The sequence below is a fragment of the Eremomyces bilateralis genome (assembly GCF_010015585.1).
Source record: "Eremomyces bilateralis CBS 781.70 unplaced genomic scaffold P152scaffold_15, whole genome shotgun sequence".
In the NCBI taxonomy this organism is placed as follows: domain Eukaryota; kingdom Fungi; phylum Ascomycota; class Dothideomycetes; order Eremomycetales; family Eremomycetaceae; genus Eremomyces; species Eremomyces bilateralis.
The window spans coordinates 246,236-265,595 of NW_022985081.1; the positions used below are offsets into that span (position 1 = coordinate 246,236).

Sequence of the window (19,360 nt, forward strand, 5' to 3'; positions counted from 1 at the left end):
GGGAATTCACATCTGGTTCAGCCTTGAGGTGTCTTACTCCTGGATGGGTGGGCACGGAATTTTTAATTTGGGGCCATTAAGCACGGGTTTTCTTGCCATGCTGACACTATCTTTATTTTCTGACAGAGACTCATCTGGTTATTCAGGACAGTAGACGCTACTATGTACGGGGCGGACAGACAGTGGTCGGGCTCGTATGTAGTGCAGTCCGTGCTGACGACTCGACGGACCTCCTGAATTGCTGTGATGTGTGAGTGGGTCATCGCCCATTAGAGAGACAGGAGCGAGTCATATTGAGAACTTGAGATCGACCGTTGAAATTCGAATACAATTTAGGATCGGAGAAGGTAAGACGGGGTTACCGGTTACGGGAAAGAGTGGGACACAGGGACGGAACCGGGCTTGATAATGATGGTGATGTCGAACCTTGATATACCTACCCTTCTCCTAGACTCCTAGGAAGGCGTCCCTTTTGTGGATTTAGCGTAGTTGGGTAGATTTGAGAGGCGATCAGTGCCATCATACGAGCTTCAGTGGGCGACAAGTCCAATCAGCGAAAAGGCAAGTAGGTGAACGGCGATAGACAGATCCATCGGGTTGGCAATGTCACAATTCCATAGCATGCGCAAGCCCCAGATCTGGAAAGTTGAATGAAGAGAACTATCATGTTTTCTTTTCTGTATTCGTTTCTATCCGACCACATCTCGAATGAAATCCACCCCATGTCCACCCCATCCAAAAAACAAGCGTCACTCCAACTTAATGCAGGCAGGCCTCGCTCGATTCATGCGAAAATCGCCGCGAGCCTCCTTTTTTCTTCGCCGCGATCCATGGACCGACAATCACCATCAGCCCCGTGCGCAAACAGCACCCAAAAAACCCAAACATCATCATGATGGAAACCGAAGAAAATCCGTCGTTGTTGGTGGCTGTTGTGCTAGTCGCATCAACGATGCCCGCCGCCGCTTGAAAAGCAACTCGTAGGCGTAAAATGGAAGCTCATGAATCGAAAAGGATGAATCGACCGCCAGGGAAAAGTAGTAGAAGAAAACAAAAGGACGGGAATCGTCATGGGGACCGTGTCGACATGTTCGCAATGTGGCACCGCACGCGTGGGCGGCGCCAGACATGAACATGAGTCGCAGCCGGATTAACGGAAGGGAAAACACGCGCCGCACATGTAGTGAGACATGGACAAAGGGGATGGAACAGGCGCCCAGGAACCGGCCGAGAGGCACCCCGATAGCAGAAACGCCGGAGAGGCCACCGGCGAGAGAAGGCGTTCAGTCAGAAGAGTCCATGAGATATCGTGTGGAAGGGAGCAGTGCGGGTGCGGGAAAGGGAGGAAAGGGAACGGGAGGATTGTCGTTGTGCTGACAAGCCGTGTTCGCGAGACCGGGAGGTGGCTCGAGCGGGCTGATGCCGTAGGTAGGAGAGGTGAGGATATATCGCCGAGAACGCCATAAATGAATAAGGAAAATATATGCGATGAAAATGAATTGTGCCGGAAAGGGTGGGGGTATTAGGCGACCATGTGGGATTCGGCGGTGGGATTCTGGAAAACGGATGATCTCGTTCTTGAGGGGCACTGAACCCCGACCATGGAAGACATCAGATCGGAAATAATCCCGCATTGGAAGCAGGGTACCAGACGATGACATCCCCACAGATGGGGTCCATCAGCATTTCAGTGCCTCAATCGCTAAGAGGGACAACCCTCCTCCGCTCGGTCCCATCAGCCCGTCGATAGCTCATCGCCGCACCGCTGTCATACTCGCCCTCCTCTGCGATCGTATCCGGGTACGCCATCGGCGCAGTGGTGTGCATCCCGTACGCATCATCTGCATGCGGCCGGGCACCATGTTGCAGCCGACCGTCGAGATGCTGCGTATCGAACGATTCGGAATACGAGCGTTTGGTAGCCGACTGGGCGACGTGGGTGGACGGGGCGGACGAGCGGGTCATGCCGTTGTGGTAGGCGTCGGGTGCGGACGCGGTGCTGTTGTGGTCGTAGGCGGGGGAACTGGTTTCGAACTTGGCATCGACGGAGATGGATGAGGTTTGGAGGTTTTTGAGGGGCGCCAGGGAGGGTTGAGAGGCGTGTGATGACGGGTTGGAATTGTGACCGTACGGCGTCGAGGGGGCCTGCATGGTGCCGTTGCTGTATGACTGACTTTGAGTGGATTGCTGGCGACGGAAGTCGTTGCTCGGAACTTGGGCTTGGTATCCCTCTAGGCTGTTGTGGCGGATGTGTCCATTCTCCTGGTATTGCTGCGGGTATTGCTGGGCTTGGGGTTGCGGATAGCCATAGGACTGGTGCATTTGAGGCTGGGGCTGTTGATACTGCTGGGAATGGTATGGGACCTGAGGAGGCTGCATCATGGTCTGATGAGAAGGATATTGGTTCTGGTAACCATTGACTTGACCGTTGGAATAAGGCATTGGTTGAGCATACCCGTTGGGAGCCTGTTGAGCCATGGGTGGAGGGTACGATGCCTGGTATCCTTGGGCCATGTTCTCCATGGAGGTACGGCGGCTGCCCATATTGTGGAAGGACGCATTACTGGCAACGCTGCCGGAACGAGGACGGTCGACGATCTCCACCTGGCCTTGATTTCCCATCTGAGAGTAGTGGTTATCTGGAGTGGCAGTGCGGCGGGCACGTTCATAAGCGGTCTCATCTTCATACTCGTCCCAATCCTTGGCGCCCTTCTCTCCTGGACGACGCCTCATGCGAACATCGCGTCGGATGCGGACACGGCAACCTTGTTCGGCGACCATGCGGCTGAGGGAGGTGCTCTCGGTCAATCCGGGGAACTTCTTGGCGGAGAAAACAGTGAACGGTGTGGACTTGACTTCCAAACGATGTGACACATGCGCATCGGCAGGATTGGGTAGGTTCGAGGTGGGGAGCTCCTCGCTGTCCATATCTTTCTGCTCCTTCAGTTCCTCGTACAATGCAAAGCTCAAGCGATATTTGCCCTCGTGGCGTACGGACAGATCCGGGAAGATGAAGTAACCAGCAGGATGAGGACGGTCCAGATATGCCATGCCGGCCACGGGGGTACCAGTTAAGACGGGAATCGACGCTTGGCCCGGAGCAACACGGCCCTGGGCCATGGTACGCGCATGCTCGAGGGTTGCAAACAGGAAGTAGTTGGCGTTGTAGTTGTGGGTGACCTCATCGTCGCCGTCGTAGACGCGCAGTTCGACAATCGGTGGAGGATCGACCGGGCGACGGTCGGCGGATGCTGTTCGAAGGTTAGAAAACTCCTGGACAACTTGTTTGCCTGTCCGAGGGCGCGGAAGCTTACATTTGGCACCGGATCCGCAAGCTTGGGCTCGCTCCGGTTGCTGAATGACCTTCAACCGGTATGTGATTTTCTTGGCCTCTTTGGTGATACGGGAGGCCTGCGAGATGGTCTCGTTGGGAACCTGGATGGTCGCCATAGCTGCTGATTCTATCTGCAGGAGAAGATTGAATTCAAATACTACGAGCAGAGGATAAAGTCAGCAAGTTGTGTAGGTGGGAAAGAAATGGGTCAACAAAATGGTGCAAGCGCCGTGGATTGCAGCCAGATCCCCTGCATCGGGACCTGTCTCGAGTATTCCTGGGAGTCTTCTCTGAGCCCCGTCGGAAATCATCGAGCGAAACACGGCGTGGAAAATCGAACATCAAAACGCAAAAAGTTCACATACATCAAAGGATAGTCCGTTGGTAGCCGATTGAACGGAAGGGGAAACTGTCCGTGGAGCCGGATTCTGTAGCGTTGTCAGTTTGAGGTTCGTTACCGTAAGGGCGGGCGAAGCCGTGATTCGACGGTGGAGGCCAGTCGAGACGGCAATTGAAGACGATGGTGAATGCAAATCGAGATAATCAAGTGATGGCTTACCAAGTGAATCAGGTTTAAGTGACAGCAATGTGAATAGACGGCGATGTCGTTTTTCTGGAGTGAGGAGGGCCGTGTTGGAGTTGGGTGGTTTCGGACTTTCGGTCGCACGCTCGGGTTTGGGCGACGCAACAGCTTCCCTCGCTTCGACACGACTCGACGGTCGACAGGCGGCAGGAATTGAGCAAACGACTCAATTCTTTGGTTCGAGACCTTGGTGGGAAAGGCTCGATCGACTTGAATCCGCACAGCAAGACGCCGCAGGCTGGGAATGGACGAGAGAATACACGGCGATGGGGATGACAGAGGGAGGAGGAACAGGTAGGAAGATGAGTGGGAATGTGGAGAGGATAATTAAAGCGTGAGACTACGAGCAAGAAGATCAGACTTCAGTGAGGAGCCACTAGAGGACGAATGGGCGGGAAAGGGAGCAGACAGACGCTTGGGACGGTGGACGAGGGACGAGGGAAAGTGGGTTGGTGGACTTGGTTCGCTGGGTGGGGAATTTGGCATTGGGTTGGCAAGGAAGTCGACGAAGCGGAATGAATGGCTGGCATCAGCAGGGTGTCCGCCAGGGTCTCAGCAGGAATGGCTTGACTCTTGAGGGAACATGGAACTGAGTTCCAGTCGGGATCCGTTTGGATTCAGTTTAGTTTGGAGTTGGGACGGGGCCCTGGGGGACTGGGAGAACTGGGGGTGGGGATGGATTCGGGCCCAGGGGGTATTGGGGGAATTTAGGGAGCTTTGGGGAGTTTGGGGGAGTTTTGGGGGTGTGGAGCTTGGAAATGTTGAAATGTTGTGTTGAATAGTGACGGGTGAGGTGGCAGAATGGGCGAATCGAAACTTGATCCACTAACTGAACTGAACTCTCGAATCTCATTGCAGGGACAGGCCACAGGCGGGAATAGTGCGGGCTGCGGCTTAGTACCCCCTCCTCCTCAACGGTGGCCTGCGCACTTGGGATTAAGGACTTGGAGGGAGGTTTAGCATTTCCCACCGTAGCATTAGGTATTGATGGTGGTTTGGTGGTCAAATCAACCAGGGAACAACAACCCCCCAAGTCCCAGGGAGCCCTTACCTACCGCTCGGGGATAGCAGGGCGCAGTGTGTTCACAACTTGGGCCACGGGCTCTCTCCATGCCATACTGCCTTTGATCCCCAGGGGCACCCGAATCTCCCCCAGACGCGAGGATATTCCAGGGGGTTTTAGGAATTGTCATGTGCTCCCAGTACAGAAAGATGGTGTGTCTAGTGCTCGGAAGAACAGACCAAACTGCCATCTGACTTCTGAATCTTGACAGAGAGCTTGTGCTTGTGTGTGTAACTTTCTCCGCATTGTCGAAGAGACAATCACCGTTGAGTTGATACTCCTCAAACTAAATTAACACCCTCTCTACGGAGTATGGACATGACAATGGACACAGTGCTTTTCTTAGACCTAAGATAGTGGTTATAAGGATCGGCCAACGGTTCATTGGATTTTAGATTTGCCGAATTATCAAGTCTCTAATCACCACCTTTCTACTCGGTTCATTCGCTGCCAATTGCGATGTGTGAACTCAGAATTGTGATATATCGCCTTCACAACTGCCGCTGGGCGTGACTCGATCACCCCGCTAACAACCAACTGGCTCTCCCGCCATCCCGAAACCGCATCCATTCCGTTCGCTACTCCGCTGGCTCTCTCGCTTCCATTAGCTAGCACAGAAGGTACTACGTACTTCACCAGCCAAGTTTAAAGAATCCATATTTTAGTCTCGCAATCGGGGCTCATCTCCTGGGGAGATGTAGGTAAGTCGAAGAGCTGCTCCTGGCCATCGAACCATCAAAGCGTGGTGCAAGAACATACAACAGGAATCAGACTTCACTCGGTCCATCAGGTACGTAATACTTGAGGGTGATCCGGATGGGCCTTAATTCGTACCTGCATCATGTAAGTACATAGCAATGTCTCGCTGACTGCTGGCTCCGCTGCACAATCCCCAGCAAGCGTCCGATTTCATGATTCATCATGCCTTGGACTTGAATTGCGACATGAATCTTTCCCACGAAAAGAAGAAAAAATATTGCGAGAATTTACCTCAAAGCGCAAAAATATAAAAATAAGCAATGATGCAAGCCTCCTGCCTCCATGATAGGACCTCAAGACGTGAAGCCAGCCCCAGCCTCAACACTCCCAGACGGGTATCGTGCGTCCACACGCTAGTCGAACATCAGGATTCGCGACGCGCCACTGGACCGGGATGAAATTCAAATTCCAGTTTCCCGCTCCCAGGATGCGCCCAGTGCCCCCGCCCACCTGTCCTCTACTCCTCTCTCCCGCACCGTGCGGCGCCAGGTCCCACCATTAAGCGATCGTTCTATGAACTAGGAGGTGAACTAGGTAGTGAACTACGAATCTCGCCTGGAGATGTTGCCGGTTCGGGGCAAGCGGAGATTTCCTCGTTAGTCTTTCGACCCACGGAACAAGGCATCTGCTCCGTTAGTACTTAACAGTACTATGTAATGTTCGTGAAGCTCAGGGAAAGGCGACGATCATCAGATAATAGCGAATTTAGTGGTGGTCTAACGATGGAAGAAGCCGGCGCCAGATGTTGGAGGATGGAGTCGGCGCCAATTTCCGAGCTTCCACGACGGACACCAAGAAAAGGGCTCTGTGGACTCCGTCGTTCAAGGGTTCCAGCAAGTTTAACATCCGCCGTGCTCTGATTGACTGATTCATCTTTGCTCTGAATGACCCGCTGAATGGTGACCCTATTTTCATAGTGTCCGCGGACGGAGTGTGGTGCATGGCTCGTCCCGCATTTCTTGATTCAGTTCAAAGATCACAAGCCACACAAACGATTGCGTCTATGTCAGTTGGCGACTCCTGGACTCAATCGAGTGATGGAGATACGGATGGTCAGCTTATTACTCCGAATTCATGTCGCGAACTCTCACATGTTCCTCTCGATGTGCCTTGAGAATTGACTTTTACCCGATATGGGAGCAGTACCCAGGAAACTCAAGTGACAGCTCCCAGCCGCTCGAATGCGCCCGTAAGGTCAGACAAGCGAAACCACCTCCAAGTCCGGAATGCATGCCGTCAGCCGTAACAGACCAGGGCCCCTATCCTCCGATTCCAGAGTCGATGAAGGCAGCTTGAGCTAGGAAATACTACCCCCTTGAGAGTTAATAATGAGGTATGTATTTCTGTTGAAACAGCGGTTTGAGGAGGAGAAAAAACTTCATTCATATCCTTCGAGCCTCCGTACTCGGGTCGCTATAGTATCAATCAATCTGTCCAATACTTGATTCGGCCAAGCGAAATGATCGCGCAGCTCCCCAGCTCCGGGTCAAATGTCTGGTAATAATGTTCTTTCTAGGCAAACGAGTCCTATTCCTCCGTCGCTGAGGTACTTTCTGTGACATTTGCCGATGCTCCATAGCCCGACTGGACACATGCATCTACACAGCCGGCGTGCAACAAATACATGTACCGACATGTACCCAACCTTGTAAGCGTTCCTTATCCGAATGACCGAATCCTACCACTTCCCAATTATTGATACGGGAACAGGCTACTGTCTCACGGTGTTTCCCACGCTGCACCGGATATTCCTTCCGAAGGTAGCCCTGACGCTTTTGCTGGTTTCAACGGTATGGAAAAGTAACAAAGCCTTGTTCCATGACTACCTTGTCCATCATGACCAGCAGAGCACGGAGGACGATCGGAGTGATTAATGTCCTTGCTGAGGTCATGGTCCCTGGCAATAAGCTTGCAATCTTGCATTGATCCCTCATCTAGATCAAATGTGCAGACTGCAGGTTTGCCGCGGCTCAGCAGAAACACGAAACTCCACTGGAGATAACGATGCCGTATGATATGATCGATGAAAGGATATCTTGAATCCCGATCCTGCTCGCCACTCTCCAGAATTCAGAAGCCAGGCACAGGCACCTAGACGAATGATCAGTGCTCCATATCATATCGTATCATATTACCGCCACCTCGGAATGGCGACATCGGGATTATGACAGGCATAAGTCCCTGGCTCCCTGCACCTTATCTACTCAGAAAGTCCAGCTGCTATTGAGAACAGGATATCCCAGTCACATCCTCGAGAGATGTCTCCCCCAACCTTCTCGAAGCTATGGATCGTGCATCAAGGAGCAAGGGATCGGAACATTCGATGCCAGGTTGATATGCAGCGTGACAAATTCCTCTCCAGCCACTTCGACTGCTAAAAAGGCAAGATGTCGTGAGAAGTGGGAACTGACGATGTTCCTGGCAAAGTTGAATCATGACTGTGGAATGCAAGCTCAAAGCAGAGGAACGGTATGGCTCTCGGCGAATTTTGATTTTCGGCAGAGATACCTTATCGCTTCAAGAGAATCTTCCGATAGAAACACCCAGCCAGAACCCTTCCTTGTAAGACCGAAACAGGTGCACAGAATCTCAGAAGCGTTGAGCAAATCGGCAGAGCCACCATCCGTTCTCCGTGGTCGATTGGCAGCGCAACTATCCTTTCATTTGATGATTTGAACGATCACGACGCAGCCGAGTCAGATCAGGCTTGGGAATCTTCCAGCGACGCCATTTTTATGAATCGTTCATCGCAAGGATCAGTAATGTTCAAACCTATTCTTGCTTTTTCTACGGTTCGAACTTCGAAATCGAAGTCAACTAGAACTCCAGAAAGCAAGGCTGGGTGGTTGCCTGGTAGAGTATGCACGCCGATCACAGCACGCACATGAAGCCCAAAAAACAATCATGCATTCCGCTTCTCAACCAGGATTTCCACATCTTTTTTATATTTTTACCAGCCGTCCTAGACATTTCAACGGTCGAGGCTGGGCTGTTCCCGATTGGTCTAGACCGATCTACTTCTTTCCTGCTTCCATTGCTTGTCTCCGGATTGCGATATGTAACCCAAAGCATGGCCTAACACAATCCGGAATGCTCAATGCGCCTTCAATCTTCATAATGCCCGGTCAGCAAACATCAGGCAATTTGAGTCTCAAACATCTCCACGCTTGGACGTCTCCCTCCCATATTTTCAGCATGGCCAATCAAGCCTCGAAAGAGTGTGGTGACCCCAGCTGTTGAGAGTTGAGACTATTATTATTAAGAGCATGGCTTGGGAGGGCTTGCAGCCTCGAGAAATCCCACTGTTACAAACGGGCGGAGGGTCGCACAACCGACACCACAAGATCCAATATCGGTTGCATCGCTCCTTGTTCCCCCGCTCTCCTTGCTTTCACGCGACGCCCATCCCGCCTCCCGTATGCCACGGTTACGCAAAAGTTAAAGGTGGGAAGGGCGGGAGAGAGGTGTCAGATGGGAGATGGGCGGATAGCAAATGGAAGTTGACGGAGGCCTGGACTCTGGAGTGGGTGGAGGTGGGTAAGGAGCACATGGACGACTGGGAAATTATGAGGGACGAATGGAAAGGAGGTGAAGAGGTGGTTACACGGCAGGACTTGGTGGTTACAGGATAGGACTTGGTGGCGTGCCTTGAATCTTGATTCTGTTCGTGGTCCGGGATGATTGAGGATGTTGAGGAGTCCTCTCAGTCCTGAATGCTCTCGACAATCGACATGCTCCAACGATGCAGCCATCTCTGACGGCAATTACTTGGGCTAAAAGAAGGGGCTAATATAGGCTACAGCTGGGAGTGGGAAGTCATTGTGATAATTGAATCAGATGGGCAATGAAGTACATATTAGTCTTAGTCCATTCCGGTTAGACGAACGATACCGTTGGTTTTTTCGCCCTGGCGTCACTGTCACTCTGTCATTCGTTGGACATGAAAGCCATCTCGATATCGAGGAGAACAACGTGGGAAAAGAAGCAAATTATCGATAGCGTCTTGGCTCGAGGTTCACTCCTTCTCCCGGATCTTGCGTGCTTTAATTATATGTCTCTTTCAATGACGTCTGACTATTACAATACACGAATTTCCTGGTTCTGATCAACCGTGAGCCTCAGCGACCCCTTCATGATATCTTCGATCTCAAACATCACCGATGCAGCGGGTATCCTCGCGGAATGATACATCCCTTCACACGTGTGGTGTCCCAGGACTCGCCGGCTCGCCGCAGCGATTGCTTGCATTAACAAACGTGAGACGGGATTTCTTGATTTCAGGATGGTGATCTTCCTTGATCAACACGTGGGATTGGCAACGCAATCATCCACTTCACACCTGCAACCTGGCCGTTTTTGTCACCATTGACCAACCCACCGTCTCCTCCACACTCCCAAGTCCTGAATCCTACCTAGTTGCCTTGTGGCGCTCTTGCAGTCTGCACAACTGCACGTTTGGCTACTAGCATCATCTATACTCTCACTATATTAGACTGTACTCGGTAACCGTGGATTTTCGTGCGCGATGATGGCCTGATCTCGTCGCATCTATCGTGACATGGTCCCATGCGGCGTGGTTGCAGCCTTGAAACGGTCGACTGGATTACCGAGCATTTGCATCTCCGGCCTTTGTTTTATAAAATACGGTCAGGTCCGAGCGTAGGTTTGGTGGCTCATCTTGCCGCAATGCAGTCTCACCACTCGCCAGTCACCAGCGACCACAGCCCTCACATCGGGACCAATGGCCGCAAAAACGGGACGGGCTGGACTGCTGGACGAGGTTTTGGGAGGGCCAGGGTTGCGGAATGTGGGTGTCTGTGCTTAGTGTGCTCCCTAAATCCGGGCAAATCGGCAAATCCTGCTTCGGCCTTCGGATTCTCCTGCCCTTCTCCATAGTGCTTGAATGTTTCGTTGGGTTATTACATTTGCTACTGCACCTTCGCTGCCCTTGCTGTCTGGCTTGTCTCGGGCTCACAACTCTCTCCAACTTCCAAGTCTGCCACATGTTGCTCATTGTTGAAAGGACCACATGTCCTCAGTATATATTAATGTGAGAGGAGCGATAAAAGGTTGTGGAAGTGACAATTACTCCCGCATATCGGTACTAGCCAAAAGGAAGCATCCAACGCCATCTTCCTTGAAGGAATGGAGAAATGGAGAGAGGTCCTTTGGCTGTCGAGACGGGGGATTTGTGGCGCTGCATTCTAATGCCCCATTTCCCCTCCGCTATTCAGGGTCGGCCTTTAATATCCGTGAGACCACACCGAAGTCATTCCGATTGCAGGTAATTATTAACTTAGGAGGAGCTGTACGGTTCCAGTTGTTTAAACCATGAACAACAAGTATCTCTTCCTCGGATCCCTGGGCCTAATTCCTAGGTGATCAAATATATGGTTTCTCCGAGCCCATCAAAGCTATAATGGTGTTGGAAACTCAGGATCCTTGGTTGAGCAACCCAGCATTTGAGGACACGTAATATCAATATGATCTCCGCAGAGCATCGCAATCAAGGCGGACCCAGCTAATCTTTCTTCATTTCAAGGTTCTTACAGACTACGGACTCACTTGAGTATGTAGGGTTCTAGCAGGTACACCACATTTATCCACTGCGGAGTGCAGACATCGTCCACTGTCGAAGCTCCAGCAACAAGTAGAGGGCATAGGAGCACAATATTTCGCTGCCCTTCCTCCACACCACCATCCTGAACTCCTCCATCGGTTCAATATCCTCCGGCCCGTAAGCCCCTCATGTCGCCATTGGCCCACACGGATATCCTTCCACCCTGGCTTTGTCTCGAATCTTCCCGCACAGATGTCAGATGTCAAGCAGGCACAAGACGGTTGAGGCCGCCAAAGGATCACGATGTGCAACTTGTCATGACTTCTGCGAATGACCCATCAACTAAGGAGGCAAGGATATATTGTTATACACTGTGGTATCCGAGACATTGACATCACGGCTCTACGTGTCCTTGCAACCCAGGCACTGCCCAACGGTCCCTCACGCCTCTAGCTTCTTCGTCCTCATCCAAGAAGGCAACTTTACACGCTGTGTCCGCTCACCTCTCCTCATCCGGAAGTTGTGAGTTCGTGTGACCTGGTGGTGGAATGGCACTTACCTAATTCTCACCATCCTCGCCCCTTTCGCGATGCTGAGGACCCAAAAGGATGTGGCCGAATAGGACCACAGGGATGGGGAAGGCATACAACCGTGAGAGCAGATGTTGTGTGAGGATCGGGAGAAGAGGCTCTGCGGTTGTGGCGGTACAAGGGGTACGAGGAGGATTCGATACACGAACTCAGTCCTGGATTGATATCGGGGACTGGGAAATTGATTCTGATCTGTGAGTAGTGAGTACAGTACTAGATAGAGGGGAACTTTCTTGGCTCATCTCACTTACAATACCGGTTTCCCTCGTTTCCAACATGTCGGGCCACGGGATAGATTACATCCATAACCTCATATCGCTCTTCCTGGCGATCAACTTCTGCTTCGTGTATTTGAATTGAACTGGATACCACCGGCGCAAATTCCTGTCACAAGGACTGGTATATCCCTGTGGAATTCGGATGAAACAAGCCATTTTTCGGCTAGGAATCAAAAGGAGGATCAACCCATCCTCGGCCACAACTTCCAGTGTTGAACTCGCTATGCACACGTCCATCGAGTCATTTCATTCCGGACGATAGACACCTGGTGTCTATCGACGATGCGACCCAGCCATCTGGGCAACGAGCCATTATAGCGCTCCTTTCCTTCACGTCACTTCATCGCACATTACATTCCACGATTCAAGTCTATCATTCCGTCCTCAGTATCACCCTCATCAGGTCACCTCTCTTCATTCAACGTCTTCTCATCCAGTAATGGCCTGAATCGCTAGCTAGGTACTACTTGGTTTCTCTACACAGTACCATCCCAATCCGCGCCGTCGCCCCCAACATCACGCCATCCCTCGACGGCTGTACATCCGTCGCACGGTAGATGTATGCGGAACTTCGTGTAACTCCTCAGTGTCGCACTTAAGAGCACCATCGATCTGAACGCGGTTGCGTATCGCACAACGCGAGTCAAGTAGGGAGCAGCGGCCGATGCCGGAGGAGGGGATTGACAGGTCGCGATTCGGGATGTCTGTGTATGGATATTGAACCGGATCTTTTCTTCAACGCATTGCCTTACAGTTTCCTTCTAGCAATTACCCCCCAATGCAGTCGGTTTCTGAGTCTCGCGATCTTGTACCTGATCCCTCGCAAAGCATAATCCTCCTAGATTTCAACGGTGATTATGAAAGATCTCAAAGTTCAGTGTCATCCGATCACGGCACCATCAGTCCTTCATTTCGCGTCTTTGCATACAATCGTTCTGTCGAATTTTGTTGCTGCCTTTAAACGTCGTACGACTGTGGACTTACCTGGGGTTTTGCCACCCAGGGTGTCTCAAAAGTTCCAACGCCATTTGTCTTCGGGTACGCGATTTCTTTTACCAGAACGACCAGTTCTACAAGGAATCAATCTCGATATGCGCCTACTAGCTCGCTTATTATGAGACATGAAGCGACACTGCGGGCAAGGTATCGTCCTTGACCCGGTTGTTAAATAAACGGGATAATAAGCTTCTGCATCTTCTGAATGTAGTAGGAGTGAAAGACGCTAAGTGTGCATGAACGTCTGGTCCAATTCGTATTGGGTCATGTGTTTGGCTGCCTTAAAACCATCGCATTGGATACAAGTGTGGGTGATAAAAGATGCGTCTGGTATTAGTTGTCTGACCACAGATTCCGCCGCTATTAAGCTCGAAGACCAGATCATGAACGAGAGGAAATGACATTGTCAAACTCCAATGAGGATGTGCAAAGAGGGATAGACAAAAAAGATCGAGAATTGCGGGCAAAGGGGACGCAGATCCTCATCATACCCAACGGCCAACACTGAATATCAGTGGCACCCAATCGGATGAAATGCAAGAGGCGTATATCATATCTGAAGTTTCTTTGCTTTTGCTATCAACTCTCAGTCCTTAAAATAGTTGTGCATTCCTCCGGTTTCTTTAGCAAACCCATATTTCGGGATGTCTTGTTGGTTTCAGCCGAGTCTCGAATCTACAAATGGGATGTTATGTTAACCCTCCATGACAACTCCAGAAGCCTAGTATGATCAGATGGCTTCTACTTTGCCCTCTGTGGCGCATCACCTATTCATATATATCTCCCCACCGGTTCACGTTCATAAGGCCACAGCCTTATCCTTCCGTTGCCTTTTTGCTGGCCCTAATTTGCGGCGGGGTGCTACCCGATTGGATATTCAACATGCTCCTCGAGATGATGGGACTACACCGCTGCATTGGTTGCCGCTATGGTGCCGAAAAACATTTGCGGACGTCCGCGAATGGGCCCGTTCCGTCCCATGCGGCCTCAGTCGACGTCCTAGTATTCTAATGCCGACGCGTAAGTCCCTAGGAATTTGATTACTTGCGTGCTCAGAGGAAGAACCGACGGCTCCCACCCTCTAAAGAGGGATCCAGCAGAGTCCAATTGGATGGTTAAGTAGCAGGATGAATCTTGCTTTTGTCCCCCTGTCTAGAGCCGCCAAACACTATACTATTTCTAAGCCATTGCGTTGGCTATAGTAACTATGTCCTCGGAATTAGTCCCTATTCTACCTAAACAATGGAGAAGGGCGGGGTGGTTATGCTGAGGATAATTATTACGACCTGCAATCGATCTCCAGCTCCTATTCTCAGTCGAATCTGACCGAGCGAGACTAGAGGCTTTCGCGGAGGGGTCGATGCACCTCCACAACGGAATGAGCCCTAGAGCAACCGTCGAGAGATCTCATGCCAGGATGTCGTCGTACGTCGGACCAGTCGAATGCCCCGTCGGTCCTAAGCCTAAAGGAGGGTTTGGAAAAGCCATAGGAGAGCTGGTGATGTCCAAAAACCAATATCAATACTCCGACATCCAGGAGATGTAAATCCGACTGTTGGCTTTGGACAAGTCAGCAGACAAGATGTCACGGATAGAGTGCTCGCTGCAGGTCGTTAATCGTGCCGAACTCGACCAATACGAATACAAAGCTTTGTCTTGTGCTTGGGGTGATGATGACCCATTCGGACAAAACAAATGTCGAGTATCCGCCGCGGGGAAATCTATGAAACCTCCAGTCGCAGATTATGAGAAGGATGTCTCAGATGTCTACATCGAGTTTGTCAAGCACTGTGTCGACAAGACAGGGAGGTTGGACACCATCTGCCGCCATTGGCCCCTTCCGATTAAGAAGCCTCGGTCCCGAGGGGTGTCCAAGAAGGGACATAGAGTCAGAGAACCAGTTGCAGTATACGAGCCGATGCCATCGTGGATCGGAATGCTTAAAGATTCGGCATATGGGTCCCCTGGGAAATATACCGGCAGACGCAATGGTGATAGCCTCGTCGGACGACCATTCAAGCGCGTGTACACTGCTAGCAAAGGACATGATGCTGACTGCTTCTTTGAAGAGACGCAAATGCTGGAAGACCAATTGACTGTGCAATTGAATGGGACTGAAACCAACAGAACAACTTCAAAGTCACCGCAGGATACTGGAGAAGTCAACAGTAATGTGAGCAGATTCCGATGACGATCAACGCCGCCAATACCACAAGTCAAGTTCCAAGATAGAACAGACACACTCCCTACCATACCGTCCACTCAGAGTGCTTTACTCATTTTCAATGGCATTTTAGTAGCTTGGGGAATAGAGCTCGGGCGGATCATCCTTATCTCTCCTCGCGTTTCGGATGGCACCATTCAGCGAGAATGCCTTCATCTTGCCGGGCTCGAAAGCGACGAAGATAACATGGGCCATGAGACGTTCTACGAGGGTCCTGTTCCCGTCCCCGAACGACTATGGAGGACTTTAGTGGCCGATCGAGACCCCAACGGGGACAATCCAAGCCGATTGTACCGACGTGTATGCGATGCAGTTCTGCATCAGCGAGGCCTAACGACGATGTCAATACCACAAGTATCATGAGGGCGACAGAAACCCTGGACATGGTTCTGGAATATCTGAGGCGAGTGGAGTCGGTGATTTGGAACCGCAAGTTCTTCGCTTGCAATACCGAGGACAACGACGACCGCAACCATCTGTACGGGTTCGGATCGGAGAAGATGGAGATAGGAGACAGAGTCTGCATTCTTTTCGGCTGCTCGGTACCGGTCGTTGTGAGGGATTCGAAAGATCGGGAATTCTTCACGCCTGTCGGCGAAGGCTACGTCCATGGGAAGATGGATGGCGAAGCGCTGGCCTCGATGGATGACAACGAGCTAAACAAGAGAGAAAAGTCTTTGAGGATTCAATGAAAATGTGCGTCAGGTGAATCGGGCATCCACGTTGTCATATCTGATCAGAGGCTATAGCTTAAGAATGCGAGCCTTGTTGCCGAACTGTCGGGCCAAACTATGTCACGCCTATCTGTATTCTAAATATAGGGTTGCTTGTTATCAAAGAGTTGAACTCGTTTGAACATGTATGATACGAACTATTACCATTTTACTAGATGATATACATTTGTAGATGATTTATAAATACGAAAAGAATACGATACGGTCCCTATTGGGAGTTTGGTGCGATACAACCCATCCATCAGCAGTTGGCAGATATAAGAGATAAATTCGTTTGATTAAAATGCATCCCGAGTGAAATAAATTGGATGACTGGAAAGGGGATCGGTAGGCCGTAGGCGTCGAATACCTTAGATTATTACCTAGGTTCGCTTATATCCTTTCTAAAGATATAGAAATACTCTTCTATTCCCTTTAGTTGAATAAGTCGATACAATTACCTTATTCCGTCGTCTAGAGGACATCAAAGGTAGAGGATTATCAAGTTCTTCCCCCCAAGATGGCGTCTAAGTTCAAGAAGCATGAATGAAATAGCTTGATATGAAAAACAGTCTAGATCAACAATGGAGATCTGCTCACCTATCAAGTTGGTCCTTTGCCAGTCAAGCACAGCATTATCCTACTCATTTCTACGGTCACCAGTGCACATATTGCCAAAACGGGCGTTGAATAAACCAGCCATCCCTCAATGGAAGGCCGAGCCTTCATATTCCATATCATGCCATACCGTACATATGTAGACAGCGCAGCGAACCCACTCGAAGAAAAAAATGGAGTGAAACCCATCATTCAATCGCTCGAAGGCAAAAGCTAAAAGCACTCATTGCTAGACGCCGCTCATAAGCGGAAGTTTTCGAAAGGGAACATACGCCTCGTTGGAATTCATTAACCATCCGTACCTCCGTCCATGGAGGCAGCCATTGGTCATGTCTCCAGCCATGAGGCTGCATTATCACCTCGTTCAACCCATCCCCGTAAAACGCCGTCGGCTTTCCTGCCATCGTTGCGAAAATGCAGATTATGAGGTAGTGCCAGCATCAGCACCGCCGCGACCCCCCGGCGCACTCATGCCTCTTCCTCTTCCAAATCCTCGCCCACGTCCCCGGCCGCGACCACGACCTCGGAACCCTCCGCGCGAATCAACGCTGCCCTGTCCAAACGTCTCCATATTCCGTCGGCGTTCTTCAGTCCGCATATCTCGGACGTCTTTCCTCTCCTCGCGGTCTCGCCGGTCCGAACTCAAGTTGTCGAAGAAGCTTGAGCCCTTGTCATAAGCAGGCGCCGGGGGAGGAATCGTAACGTCATCAGACTTCGTTTCGCCCTCTGTTCCGTTCGTCGACTTCGACTCGCCGTTCTCAATGGTAGAGTTCGCATTAATAGGACTCTCACCAAGGGGTGACCCTGTAGCAATGGCCTCTTTGGCCAAGTCGAGCTTGCTGAATTTCTTGTTTGCGCTTTCAAAATCAAAGTCGGGAGTGGTCTCAATCTTTGGACCTGGTACATGATGGCCGCTCGGACCACTGCCGCGTCGAGCACCGCGTCCACGGGCCGGGAATGTTGATGGTCCAGTAGAACCTGTGACTTGTGATCTTGGATCGCCAGCGGCTTGAGCAAGGATTTTTTGACCCGGCGCAGCGGGAAGCTTGGCCATGGCGGCGGCAACGGCCGCTGTAGCTGCAGCGGTTGCGTTCTGGTATTGTTGCGTCGCTGTAGCAACTGCTTGGCTAGGTTGGGTGGCGGGTTTCGTAGACTGTGTGACAGCAGCCGGAGGTTTGGCGACCGCACTAGGTATTGGGACCGCGGGAACTATGCGGTTACCTTTCGGCCCCGTGGGGATTGTCTTTGTCGGGGCGGATGGTTGAGCAGGAGCTTGAGCCGTAGGTGCCTGAGAGGGAGCCAGTGCAGATGTAACATCAGGCTTTGACTCAATAGGCGGCGCAGGTGCTTTGTTCGGCGGCGCTTGTGAAGGAGTAGGCTGGGTAGGAGTACCTCGTCCCTGCGGTTTTCTAGTTGCAGCAGGCCTTGGTTCTGATGGCTTCGATGGGGCATTCAATTCGGCCGGCTTTGTTTGTGCCTGCGTTGCCGGGCCCGCAGTAGCTTGCCTAGACGACGGTCCTTGATCTGGTTTCTGGCCCTGCAAATCTTGCTGAGCCTGCTGCTGTTGAGCTGGAGCCCCGGGAGGTAGTTGCGAGGGCTGGTTCGGGAAAGGTCCCGGTGGAAAACCTTGTCCTGGAGGGGGATACCAACCAGGAGGTGGAACTCCAGGCGGGGGGGCTCCATACGGCATGCCTGGATATCCAGGGAAGCCACCAGGACCACCAGGACCGCCCTGGAACCCATCAAAGGGGGAGCGATTGCCGGGAAACGGAGGATATCCATAAGGATTCGGAAATGGAGGCGGAGAGTTGAAATTGTTAGGCGGGGCTTGTTGGTTCGATGGCGGCCCAGGTTGCTGTCCCTGGAGTTGTGATGGACGGGCGGACTTGACAAGTCAGTACAATTCATCCTTGATAGTGGATTACAGGAAAGACAAGGTATGTTGCTGTTTCAGAAGGAAGGCAACGGTTCTTTCAACATGTGTGATTCAGTCGAAATAAAAATCCGTATTTTCATCATAGTGCATTGAAGGTGCTTGGGAGACGGGCTGACTTACTCCGAGGATAGCAGGGTCGTTGGGCACCTGGGGTGGCGGCGGCTGAGGTTCTTTAGGCGCGTCTTCAATTGACAACTCCTTCACATCACTGCCGCGGAATACGATGTACTCGTATATGGCCTCCATTGGAGGCACCTCGTCGACTCCATTCCGCCGCCCTTCGGTGCCAAATGATCTGACATTCTCTAGGGCGACGGTATGTTTGTCTGAGTTGATCTCATGAAGCGTCCCTCGATAGCTAGGTCGAACCGTGAGCTAGGTACACTCATATCCGGTAGCATACTGACCGTATATCGCTCTTCGATATCAGCGAGATCACCGATCTGTGCAATTGAACCGTTAGCGTTTGTATTGAGCTTTTCAGCTGTCGCGAGGTCCACATACCCGATGAATTCTGACATCTTGGCACCTTGGGTAGGTGCAGGATGTGAATGTTTTGATGAGAGGAGTATGGAAGAAAAAGGGATGAGGTGTCGGAAGAAGGATTGAGATGTGAGAGAACAGTAAAGAGAGAGGAGGAAGGGTGGATGTTTGTGGGAGGGAGATGGGAGATGGGAGATGTGGTTTGGAGGAATTAAGAGGATGA

The 19,360-nt window shown here is 51.4% G+C and overlaps 7 protein-coding genes across 7 annotated transcripts; 3 read left to right on the forward strand and 4 right to left on the reverse strand.

Annotated features, from left to right (window-relative positions):
* Positions 1 to 1,133: 1,133 nt before the first annotated feature.
* P152DRAFT_73997 (uncharacterized protein) lies at positions 1,134 to 1,753 on the reverse strand. Its single transcript, XM_033683226.1, has one exon. It carries the CDS (start codon positions 1,659 to 1,661, stop codon positions 1,284 to 1,286), a length of 378 nt encoding a protein of 125 aa, XP_033532644.1. The 5' UTR covers positions 1,662 to 1,753; the 3' UTR covers positions 1,134 to 1,283.
* P152DRAFT_74009 (uncharacterized protein) lies at positions 1,580 to 3,930 on the reverse strand. Its single transcript, XM_033683227.1, has 3 exons — positions 3,894 to 3,930; positions 3,315 to 3,762; positions 1,580 to 3,251 (listed from the first exon to the last, which is right to left on the reverse strand). Exons 2-3 carry the CDS (start codon positions 3,448 to 3,450, stop codon positions 1,696 to 1,698), a joined length of 1,692 nt encoding a protein of 563 aa, XP_033532645.1. The 5' UTR covers positions 3,451 to 3,762; positions 3,894 to 3,930; the 3' UTR covers positions 1,580 to 1,695.
* A 2,429-nt stretch (positions 3,931 to 6,359) lies between these two features.
* P152DRAFT_459887 (uncharacterized protein) lies at positions 6,360 to 7,272 on the forward strand. The gene is made up of 2 exons (XM_033679776.1): positions 6,360 to 7,072; positions 7,256 to 7,272. The coding sequence occupies exon 1, from the start codon at positions 6,814 to 6,816 to the stop codon at positions 7,033 to 7,035; it is 222 nt and encodes a 73-aa protein (XP_033532646.1). The 5' UTR covers positions 6,360 to 6,813; the 3' UTR covers positions 7,036 to 7,072; positions 7,256 to 7,272.
* Positions 7,273 to 14,445: 7,173 nt separating this feature from the next.
* On the forward strand, positions 14,446 to 15,543 carry P152DRAFT_74063 (uncharacterized protein). Its single transcript, XM_033683229.1, has 3 exons — positions 14,446 to 14,588; positions 14,648 to 15,336; positions 15,461 to 15,543. The coding sequence occupies exons 2-3, from the start codon at positions 14,746 to 14,748 to the stop codon at positions 15,461 to 15,463; spliced, it is 594 nt and encodes a 197-aa protein (XP_033532647.1). The 5' UTR covers positions 14,446 to 14,588; positions 14,648 to 14,745; the 3' UTR covers positions 15,464 to 15,543.
* P152DRAFT_74017 (uncharacterized protein) lies at positions 15,489 to 16,275 on the forward strand. Its single transcript, XM_033683228.1, has one exon. It carries the CDS (start codon positions 15,624 to 15,626, stop codon positions 16,077 to 16,079), a length of 456 nt encoding a protein of 151 aa, XP_033532648.1. The 5' UTR covers positions 15,489 to 15,623; the 3' UTR covers positions 16,080 to 16,275.
* A 759-nt stretch (positions 16,276 to 17,034) lies between these two features.
* P152DRAFT_74161 (uncharacterized protein) lies at positions 17,035 to 18,813 on the reverse strand. Its single transcript, XM_033683231.1, has 4 exons — positions 18,771 to 18,813; positions 18,458 to 18,603; positions 17,241 to 18,380; positions 17,035 to 17,175 (listed from the first exon to the last, which is right to left on the reverse strand). Exons 2-4 carry the CDS (start codon positions 18,498 to 18,500, stop codon positions 17,159 to 17,161), a joined length of 1,200 nt encoding a protein of 399 aa, XP_033532649.1. The 5' UTR covers positions 18,501 to 18,603; positions 18,771 to 18,813; the 3' UTR covers positions 17,035 to 17,158.
* Positions 18,557 to 19,353, reverse strand: P152DRAFT_74139 (uncharacterized protein). Its single transcript, XM_033683230.1, has 3 exons — positions 19,159 to 19,353; positions 19,062 to 19,097; positions 18,557 to 19,012 (listed from the first exon to the last, which is right to left on the reverse strand). The coding sequence occupies exons 1-3, from the start codon at positions 19,173 to 19,175 to the stop codon at positions 18,706 to 18,708; spliced, it is 360 nt and encodes a 119-aa protein (XP_033532650.1). The 5' UTR covers positions 19,176 to 19,353; the 3' UTR covers positions 18,557 to 18,705.
* Between the last annotated feature and the right edge of the window lie 7 nt (positions 19,354 to 19,360).